The sequence below is a fragment of the Nicotiana attenuata genome, chromosome 7 (assembly GCF_001879085.1).
Source record: "Nicotiana attenuata strain UT chromosome 7, NIATTr2, whole genome shotgun sequence".
NCBI classification, from domain to species: Eukaryota; Viridiplantae; Streptophyta; class Magnoliopsida; order Solanales; family Solanaceae; genus Nicotiana; species Nicotiana attenuata.
In genome coordinates, this window is record NC_031995.1 from 48,736,644 (window position 1) to 48,748,417 (window position 11,774).

Genomic DNA, 11,774 nt, shown 5'->3' on the forward strand with positions numbered 1-11,774 from the left:
TAACATTTGGTGAAATTTCAAATTCACAAGTTGTGTGAAGACAAATTCAACAGTTAGAGCATGCTTCGTCAAGCTTCTGGGAGGTCAAAAGTAATTTTTTACTCTCAAAAGTTAAATTGTTTGGCTAAGACAGAGAAGTACTTTTGGCCAGCAGCAGAAGCGGTTTTTCTGCTTTTGGGAAGGAGTAGAAAATTCTAGCTTCTTCCAAGAAGCAGAAGCAGAAGCAGAAAATTAATTTATTCAAGACAAAACTATCATCATCATAAATTTATATTTTTCAAATTATCCCTTACTGATTTAAGCCTTTTCTTTTCTTTTTCTATTTTTAGTTTCCACCATTCTTTTAAAACCAGAGATATCATATATATGAATATATTGTAACTTTCCAAATTCTTTTTTGACTTTTCTTGTTTTTGATTTTTTCTGTGTAATGTCTTGTAACTTTCCAAATTATCTTCTTCATTTTTCACACTAAAGAAAATTATCTACAACCTTCTTTGGATTATCAATTCTCTTCCTACAAATAATCATCTATAGTTTCTTCTATTATAGGCTATTAATTTTGGAATCTTTAAAAAAATTATCAAATCTAATTAGTATAAATTACCTACAAATAGGTAATAAATTTACAATTGCATCACATAATCTATATATTATTAAAAGAAGAAGAAAAAACCTCCACATTAAACCAAGCGATAGTCTCACAATAGGTCACTTGGCAATTTAGGACAAAGTAGTTAGGTTAGGTAATAATTAACTTTTTTGTATTTAAAAATAAATAAATTATGCATTATGTGCTGTTATTAATTAGTTACTCTTTTTGAATTTGAATTTAAACATACTTGTTTTTTTTTTTTTACGAAAATAATAAATTTTTAAATATTTAATGTCTATTTTACATTCAATGCCATCTTTCAAGTTTGACACTAAGAATCATCTTGTTACAACTACCATAGCTATACATAATTTCATCCGGCGATATTCTTCTATCGATAATGAGTTCAACTATTATGCTAATAAAGACATTACTGCATAGATAAAGGAAAGAGATGGACCTTCTGGTATTCCTTTAGAAATACAAGGCAAGTCTTATACTAATATGGAGACACTATGTGATATAGTAATTTGTGGAATAAACTTCTAATTCATACTGAATAATAACAATAAGTAATTATATCAGATAATATTATATGCTTTGGTATAACTATATATGTTATATTGATTTAAATCTTTAATATGTATGTTTACTTTATATTTTATCTTTTAATTTAATAAAATAAAAAATAATAAAAGTCTCTTATGATAAATATCTAAGTTCATTTTTCTCTTTAAATAATTATAAGGCCTTAGTACTACTATCATTTTGGTAATTTGACAATCAAAAGTATTTTTAGAATGATTGACCAAACATAATTTGTTTATCAAATGTTGCAAAAAGTACTTCTTAAATGAATTGATCAACCACAAACTATTTTTTTTCAAAAGTACTTTTGAGAAAAATACTTTTAAAAAAAATACTTTTCAAAATAAACCGTTTTTGTGGCCAAACGGGCTCTTAATGAGCTCAACCTTCTATTTGGTAGCAAGTTCAATACTGAAATTTGGCTAAAATAATAGGAGTAATAATAATATAGTAGGAAAAAAGGAACCAAAAGAAGTGAGGAAGCAGTCCACTCTGTACGACTTCCTTTGTCCGTCCTCATCGGAGACTCCACCAAAACTCCGATCTACCCACCCTCCTAATCCCTATGGATATTACCCTAAATTCCCAAATCTCAGGCGACTCCCCTTCTTCCTCCACTTCCTCCACCATTCAAACCCCCTCCACTTCCAACCACCACCACCACCACCACCAAAACGGCGGCACTCCGATCAACAACAACAATGATCCGAACCCCATGCATTCTTGGTGGGAATCCATCTCCAAAGCTCGTTCTCGCATTCACCTCCTCTCTTCCCTCCTCCTCCCTTCCGACTCCTCCGCCGCCGATTCTCTCTCCTCCCTCGCTGACTCCGACCGCCCTGCACGATCCCTCCTCCTCTCCCCGGCGGCTTACTTCTCCATTTCTTCCTCCCTCTCTTCCCCTTCCTCCGGCTCCGGCGACGACCCTCTTTGTCATTGGCTTTACGACACTTTCCTGTCTTCTGATACTGATCTCCGCCTCGTAGTCCTCTCCTTTATTCCCCTTTTAGCCTCAATCTATCTCTCACGAATCCATTCCTCTACTTGTACTACTTCTCTTTCTGGTTTTGAAGCTGTTCTTCTTGCACTTTATTCTGCTGAAACCAAAGCCCGAAATGGAAAGCCCATACTCATTTCAATACCCGATCTATCTCAGCCTTCTTTGTATCATACTCCAAGAAACCCCACGTCAACAAAATCAAACCCCAGATCGAGTGGGCCCCAGAATCAACGTCCTTCGGTAGGAGTTTTATCGCAGCCTCTTGAGCACCAAGTTGCTGTGAAGTCAACTAAACGCGCTTGCATTGTTGGGGTCGCTTTAGATTCTTACTATAAACAGATTTCCCACATGCCCACTTGGTCAAAATTGGATCTTTGTAAGTTTGCTGCTGATTGGGCCGGTCAAAATTGTGCCTGCGTATCGGATTTTGATGAAACTGATGGGAATTCAGAGAATTCTGTTGAAATTAGTAATGGGAGTTTGGAGGGTGTCTGTGAAACAATGGAGAATTTGGGAATTGAAGATGGGTATGATGAATTAAGGCCAAAGGGTGTGAGAATTCCGCTCCCGTGGGAGCTGTTGCAGCCTGTGGTTAGGATCTTGGGGCATTGTTTGTTGGGTCCTTTGAATGCTGAGGATGTGAAGGATGCTGCTTCTGTGGCTGTGAGACGGCTGTATGCAAGGGCTTCACATGATTTGGCCCCACAGGCTATTTTGGCAACTCGGAGTCTGATTCAGCTTGATAAGAGAGGTCGTGAGGCAGCTAAAGTAGCTGCTACAGCAACTGTTGTATCAAATGCTAACACGCCTAGTAAAGCTAAGAAGCCCGAGATCCTTCTGGTTTCCAAATGACTGCAGTGTATCCTGATGGTTTGACTGGTTTTCTCTTAATTATTTTTTTTCCGCATGGTTTTCCTTATTACTGAAGAGTTTGTGTAGGTTAGACTTATAAGTATATTGTTGCTATTGTTTCTGTAATTAGACCTTGGTAGTATTTATAATTAGTAGTAAATGTCTAATGATGAAGAGGTTCTGTATGATTTTGAATTTGACGAATTGTTAGCGTGCTTTGTAACTTCTTGATGTTCTTTTTTTTATATATATTCTGGAGAGAAAACATTACTGATTCTGCATAGTTTACTGCCTTTTCTCTAATGGATTGTGTATCATCTGCTTTGCCTGTCTCTTTTTTGTCTATCCATGTCTTGTCTTTTAGCTTTGAGACTTGTAGCAGTTAGTAACTTGGTGTGCATTGTCTTTCTCGGCCAATCTCATTAGGTTGGTATGTATGTGTGTGTATATATATATCCTTGTTTATGCCACTGCCAATTCATGTACTTGTCAACTTACTGAAGTCAAATCCTTTAGTTGAATGTTCATATTTGTGCTCAGTTTTGTCATATGGTTTATATGGTAGATGAGTTAATTTTAGAATTATGATTGATGAATGGGTTAACAGCGTTGTGTTTCAGAAGGTAATTTTTATGTTTTAGCGTTTGTGCTCCCAATATGTGTATAATAAACTTCTGCAATCTTCATTTGTTACCTGCAATGTTTTGTACTCCTCCTTAATGCCAAATTGATAAGTTAATGTATATATTTACTTATCAAAAATAAGTAAGGTACTTGTGTAAATTTAGCCTAGATAGCTCGTCCACTATTCGTGTCTATACTATGTGTATATATGAGCCGAGGGTCCATCGGAAATAGCCTCTCTACCTTCCCAAGGTAGGGTTAAGATCTGCGTACACATTACCTTCTCCATACTCCACTTGTGGGATTACTCTGAGTTTGTTGTTGTCGTTGTTGTTATTACTCTCTCTATATATAGAGGTCACCAAGATTATTGGATTGTAGTATCCTATGGGCAAGTGTGTCGTATGCTATGGTAATACACCGCGAGTACTCAATAAAGGTACTTTTCCCTTTTAAACAGTCTTGTTGTCTCAGTCTCTCATATCAATTAAAATTAGCTTCAATATTTTATTTGATATGTAGACAGTGTGGATGGTAAATTAGGCAGACTTTAACAAATAGTTGAAACTTGTGTCGCTTAGTGAAAATGCAGCAGTTCTCTAAAGGAGGGAAGTTCTTTTCCATAATTAGCTTTTCTGGGTTTATTTAGAGATAGATTGTAAACTTCATATACATAGGGCCTCCTGAGTGTTAGATGTTGGAGCAAGCATAGTGTTTGCAAATTACAAACTAGTGAATGAAGCGAGTCTCCAAATTTTTCTTCTGTAGTTTGGCCAATAAATTTAATAGAACTCTTGATCCTCTTTTAGGAACTCACACATCCTCTTTTAGGTAAGTTTTATAGAGCAGTGGTTAGGCCTGCCATGTTGTATGGGACCGAGTGTTAGCCGGTTAAGAACTCACACATCCAGAAGATGAAAGTAGCAGAGATGAGGATGTTGAGATGGATGTGCGGGCATACAAGGATGGATAAGATTAGGAATGAAGATATTTGAGAGAAGGTGGGCGTGGCCCCCATAGAGGACAAGATGCGGGAAGCAAGACTCAGATGGTTCGGGCATATTCAGAGGAGGAGCACTGATGCACCGGTGAGAAGGTGTGAGCGACTAGTTGTGGTGGGCACGAGGAGAGGTAGAGGAAGACCTAAGAAGTATTGGGAAGAGGTGATCAGGCAGGACATGGCGCGACTTAGGATTACTGAGGACATGGCCCTTGACAGGGAACTGTGGAGGTCGAGCATTAAGGTTGTAGGTTAGGGGATAGTTGTGGATATTTCTACAGCGCACTAGAGTGAGACTAGCCTGTTAGGAGTTAGTCTTAGGATGCTACTGATCATCTACTGATGTAAGGATTTATCTGTTGGATATTAGTATACCTTCCATTTTTTTCGTATTTCCTATATTTCTTATATTGCTGTTATTTGTTATTTTATGTTATGTTATGTATCTTATGTTATTTTATTATGAGCTATTGATAGTAGTAATATATCGTCTCTCGTTGCTTCTTGAGCCGAGGGTCTCCTGGAAACAACCTCTCTGCCCCTCGGGGTAGGGGTAAGGTCTGCGTACATATTACCCTCCCCAGACCCCACTTGTGGGATTATACTGGGTTGTTGTTGTTGGTGGTGGTGGTGGTGGTGGTGGTGTTGCTTGATCCTCTTTTAAGCTTGCACTAGATTCTGTTCAAATGTGCAGGTGGGTTGTGGGTCTAACCAGATATAAAGGGGGAAACATGGTAAATGTATATTCATATAGCTGACCCCAACTTGTTTGGGACTTTGGCGTAGTTGTTATTGTATATATGCATTTTCACTAGGTGATTTCTTTTGAAAACTCTGAAACTCATATTTGGTACATGATGTACTGTATTTGTTGTTTCACACTGAATAGATTCTGCTGGACTGTCATTGGGATCTGACGAGAATGATCTTTTGCTTTGCACAATTGATGCAGAATGGAACTAGTTATGAATTTGAATATAGATAAGCTTAAAGATCAGCGGATAGCTGCTCTTGATCATTTTCTTATGTTTCTGGTCTTAGCAGTAAGTTCATTATTTGAATTTCATACAAACGTACCTGACTTCAGTTCTCAAGCACTGTACTTAAAATTTTGTTGCTCCCTGCTTTATACCCTAAAGGGAGCGGCAAAGAATCTTGTGGTCGTCCTCCTTTCCCCAAAGACGTGTATTCCAGAAGTTGGGATGGCTTTAAGCTCGTATTGCACTCGACCTATTCAACATTTCTGTGAGATACCATGTTCATTTTCGCACGAATTTGTTTGGAACGATAGACTTGTTCCTTCATTTTAAGTGCTTTCTTGACACTTTGTTAGTCACGGACTGGCTTGAAGTGACAATACTTGCACGTCATTTTTGCACATTAATTTTATGTTTTAGTACAACAACAACCACCCAGTGTAATCCCACAAGTGGGGTCTGGGGAGGGTAGGATGTACGCAGCCTTACCCCTACCCTGGAATAGGGCAGAGAGACTGTTTCCGATAGACCCTCGGCATGCCATTCCTCTAATGGATTACATATTTATTCATCAGCCTCGCCTATCTCTTTTGTGTCTATCCATGTCTTGTCCTTCTATCTATCAAGATAGTTGAAACTTTTATCATTGGACGGAGGGAAAATGATAGGCTTCTCTGGCTTTATGTTAGAGATAGATTAGTATACACGTAGAGGGCATTTCAACTATGTTGGAGCAAGCATGCATATATTATGTGTTTGCAAACTACAAACCAGTGAATATGCTTATTTTCTAGCGCTTGGAGATGAGCATGCATATACTACGACCAAAGAAGAAAGTCTCCCCAATTTGCCAAGAGCATTTAGGCCAAAAAGTTATAGTATCTGCTGTTCGGCCATTACTTCAATTGAAGATATTTGACAAACCGATCAATTTTTTGCTCAAACACAACAACTTGTTGGGTCTTTTTGTTGTAAACGAAATAGTTTACCACTTGAATCCTCATAAAATACCTCCTACTGTGGGTCTTTTTGTTGTGTATACCTCCTAGTAGATGTTTTTGTTTCCTCCGTAGTGCCAAATGCCAATACATAACAACTGGGTAAATAGCTGAAGAAGAGTAGGTCACTTTCTTAAAATGGGATGGTTTGTAAGCAGCAAACTTTGTGAATTTCACCCTAAAACTCTAGGCAAGAATTGAAGACCAAAAATACCTTTGGATGAAGTATTGGTTGAATCATAAGGCAATTCTTCCATTTTCTTTTTGTCAAAAATAATGTCCAAATATGACAGTTCTAGTCATAATCATCTCTCTCTAATGCGAGTATGAGAATTATGTTTAATATTTAGTGACTCATCTAACATCAAGTTGCTGTGGTGTAGTGGTTATCACGTCAGTCTTACACACTGAAGGTCCCCAGTTCGATCCTGGGCAGCAGCATTACATTTTTTTATTTTTTTATTTCCTGCTTCCTTTCTTTAATTGCATTGAAGTAAAGAGATTCTTTCATGTGCTTGTGCTCCATTTGTGAACAATCATGAAGAATGGAAATACTGTTAAATCAATCTATTTGGAGACAAGACTATAAATTGTATTGCGCCAAGACGACATGAATAAAGGAAAGGGAATATGACTACATAATATACATCTTCATCTTTCCTTCTACAGTTAATAAAATGTACTACCCTTTCTCACCTTGCCTTAAATCTTAATTATCTAGATGTGCCTCTTCTTCAATCCATTGATTAAATAAAGTAAGACTGACTTAACAAGCTCGAAATTGTATTGATTTAGAATGAGAGAATATAAGAGCTTTTGAATCTTTACAATCCAACAAGATAAAGAAGGATTAAATTATAAATTTGTATTCTCCATTATCCTATTTATCCCCTCTCACTTCACCCACCAATAACAACTCAGATCCAATGCCCATGAATGCCATCCTTTTTGACTTTCTATGCCATCTTTGTGATCAACCCTCCAACTTGAACAATCTCTCCTTCTCAACTTTTTCTCTCGTTTTGTATAATGTAAATTTATTTTCTTCCAATTTTATCATTTAAGGATGTCATGTTTATGGAAAGTACACTTGAAAAGACGGTGCAAATTTCAGCCCAATTTGTCAAACAAGTATCTAAAGGAAAAAGAGTGACACGCTTAGTATTTAGAAAGTTAAATAAATTTTCACTTGATTATAAATTTTCCTATATTTTATTATTTTAATAGTATAAATTATTTAAATTTATTAGCCTAAATGGCACCTCTACTTATTCTAGTCTGTCATTCTGCTCCCCGTACTTACGATTTTGCCAAGTAAACACTAACACTCATTCAAACTCTGTATAATAAACACTTATGACTAGAGGCTGAGCTTATGTGTCATAGTTGGTTCTTGTGTGTGATTCACACGCCTTTAAGGGGCGTGGGGCAACTGAAAAAGCGCCAATGGTAACATTTGGCCTATTTAACAACCATCATCTTCTTTCTCCCTCATTCTCCATTGTTGAATATGATAGAAGCTCACTTCTATCAAATCTATTGCCTTCTTTTTTCTCGCATTAATTTAAGACAGTCAAAATTGAATTTTTTTGTTGGGATTCTTTATTGCCCATCCATTTCTGCCATCTTCTTTTCTTTTCAAGGTCTATTTTTTTCTTCTTCTTCTTCTTCGACGACAAGAAATAATAGCTGTATTTGTCATCTTCTTCAGCAGTGAAGAAACCTTTGTGCTATTGTGGAGTTGCTGTAGATCATAAAATATCATGAACACCCACCAATCCTAGAAGAAGGTTCCTAGGCCACCAAAGATATGGGATTGGTGAAGGTTGTGGCTTTTTTCGATGGGTTGATCCTGCGATTGATGAAGACTACTACAAGACTCTTCTTGCGGGTCTTATTAAAAAGAGTGATCGATGTCATTGTCAAAGAAGACAAGGAAGGTCGAAGTTATGTATTGCTCGCATTATGATTGCGGTTGTAATTGTTCTAATGTTAGCTCTTATATTAGGTGTTTAGGATTGATAGCTTACTTTGTTATTTCCTGGGTTTAGGCTACATATTTTGTGTTTATATAAAATTTTGTTCATGAAATGTATTGACAATGGAAACATTCAAGTCAAAAAATTATAATTTACCATTTGCTTGTTAAAAGCAGTTAATAAAATATTCATAATGAAGTAGTTTTACAAAATATTATCTACCACATGCAGTTAACAAAAACATCCATCATTAAGTCTTCAAAATATCAATTGATCACTTCAGTTGATGCCTGATGTGGCTTGGTTGCTTGGTGTGGATTGTGTCTTTGATGTGGCGTGAGTGATCGTAGCAGATTTTGCCCTTCTATTACTCTCCTCTTGCAACTGCCTTTGTGTAATTACAGCTTTATCCTTCCACTTTTGTCCATGGATTTTGAACCTAAGTTCAATATTGGTAAGGGTAGAACTTATGAGTGTAGAATGATTGTGTACCACTCTATCAGTAGTTCCAGACTGCACAAAAATAAATAAGTTTGTGAGTGAAAGATTATCTAGCAGACCATATCTAGTTGATTGTGTGATTAAGTGAATTATTTACCATTTGTATTGTTGATACCCAATTTTGCCCTCATATTTATGAAATATTATATATACTTTCAAAATATCAATTTTGCATCATTACCCAATTTGCAAGAGCCAAATAAGTATTTTCTATAATTTTTCATAATTTTTAAGGCTTTAAATTTGATTTTCTCGTATTTAAATTATTCAAATATTTATTAGTTATCCTTTCAAATTATTTTGTGATGACCTAATCATCCAAATTTATCATTTACACCCATGTATATATTTTATAATATTTTTACTCCAATTCATATGATTGCATTTGTATTTTTGATCCATTTACACAATTTTTGCAATAATATCCTACATTCTATACATAACTATATGTATTACATTATTTATGTTAGAATAGCATTTTTATATTTTTATAATGTTATGGTATTATTTTTCAGCATTTTAATGCATAAATAGTATTTTTATTATTTATGAATCACTTTTATAAATTATTTAAATAATTTTTGCATATTTAATATCATAGCCCAAATTAGGTCAATTTTCGGACCCAAATTACTAGCCAATACCTCAAAACCCTTGGCCCAATCCCCCAGCCAACCAAAAGACCCTTTTAATCCAACCCGGTCGGGACCCCACTGACCCACCCCATCTCTCTCTTTAAAATCACAGTCATTGATCTCTCGAGATCAACGACTTACAATACCTCCCCCTTTTTTCCTTATATCTGCATAACCCAACCCTAAAGACCACTCTTCTCAAATCAGCCACCTCCATACTCTCTTGAACCTTCTCCTCTCTTCTGCAAACCCTAGCAGCCGTTGCTTAGTTCCTCTCTGATTCCAACCTAGAGATAGAATCTACCTATGATCTACTTACCTTATTAGTCTTCTCTCATTATTGATCGTCCGTTTATGATGTTACTTAGGTACTTTCCTAAGTTTGGCAAGTATCACTTCCGAGATTAGACTGGAATGACTCGAATATTTAGATTTCGGGTGGTATTCCGTCTATATATGTTCAACAAAGAGTGATTAGCACTCTTGGTTTGATTTTCAGATGATTGAACCCTATTAGGGTTTGAGACTCTCCATCTCCTCTACTGATTTTGATTTGCATGTGATATTTTTCTTCCTTATTTGTGCTTAATTGATTATTTTTCATGTTTGTTCTTTCAATTTCTACCACTATATAAACCCCCTTCCCCCGCTTCCCCTCTAAGTCTTAACAATTATTGCTACGACTACTATGACTACTGTTCTCCCACTCTCATTCAATATTATTCTAAGATTCTGATTTTGACCGACTGAAAGCCAAGGCCACCGAATTCTGCTCATTAACCTCCTCCAGTGCAAGCGCTGCTCGGAGCCCACTTCAAGGCTCTTGTGAACTCTGAAGCAATAGGATTTGGGGATTTATTGTTTTCCAGTAATCGCAACTATTCCTGAGATTTTGAGTTCTTCATTCTTTAATAACTTTGTTCGCAACTGGTTAGTACCTTATACTCTCGTAATTTTACTTCTCTCTGATTGTGTTTATGTTATGTGCATTCCTCTGGGTGTTTAATGTTATGCCACTTCAAGTCTTCTTGTCCTAATGCAATCCTGTAGTTTCAACTATGTTCTAATTCTGATTTTCGCATAGTTAGCTAAGTTGATTCATGACGTTTGCTTGGTTTGCAGTTAAGCCTGATGGATGTTTATCGCACTTTGTTTGGATCCCTGAGAAATTATGTCATTACTCAGAATTATTTTCTTCCTATTGAATCCCTTATGCATCACATGTTGTTTTGCTGCAAATTATGTGATGAGACTGTCTAAGTGCTTAGCCTAATATGCTCTTCCTTGACATTACTAGCCTTAGCGCATGCCTATTGCAGATGTCCTACTTGATTGATTGCTTATCTTCATGTTTAAGTCTAATTGATTACGTAAGACTGTTGCTTATCATAAATCCATGACTTAGAATCTCCTAAGGAATTAATGCATGCCCAGAACTTATTGGAATGTGTCTTTGCTAAGTCTTTCATACACACCTGCCATTTCCTGGAACCACCTTGTGATTATATGATTTCTATATGCCAATGCTATTATAATGCGAAGGCAAACTTGTTCTTTGCTTTGGTGTTGTGTGCTTACTGATCGTTTGAGACTCCTATGGTGAATTCCAATACATGTCTAGTTTATTTCTTCTTATGTCGACTAAGACAAGTCCCTGCCCTCTTCATGTGATGCCTGCTTGCCTTATTTACCTGAAAGCTAGTTTCTTCTCATCTGCCATGAATGCTTAACTGTTGGATTCAAAACCTTTGTGTGGTGATTTGTATTTGTGGAATATTTCAGATGCTAAGCTCTGCAAGTTAGTTATTCTCATTAGGCTCTCATGTTAAGGCTTCCATGCTAAGGTTGTACATTACATGTTCTTGTCTATAGTACTACGAGGTTTTCATGTTCAAACCCCTGCCTAAAGCTCTCTAAGATAGTCCTAAGCCAAGATTTGTTTTGAAACTTTGTTTGAAATAATCTTGTGGCGCTTAAGTTCTGTTTCTGGAATGTTAAGCATAAACTTACCTCATATGTGTTTTG

The 11,774-nt window shown here is 36.3% G+C and overlaps 1 protein-coding gene and 1 non-coding gene across 2 annotated transcripts; both read left to right on the top strand.

Moving 5' to 3' along the window:
- On the top strand, positions 1,584–3,318 carry LOC109229059. The gene has a single exon (XM_019394366.1). It carries the CDS (start codon positions 1,749–1,751, stop codon positions 3,033–3,035), a length of 1,287 nt encoding a protein of 428 aa, XP_019249911.1. The 5' UTR covers positions 1,584–1,748; the 3' UTR covers positions 3,036–3,318.
- On the top strand, positions 7,003–7,075 carry TRNAV-UAC. Its single transcript has one exon. It is a non-coding gene; the product is annotated as a tRNA-Val (tRNA).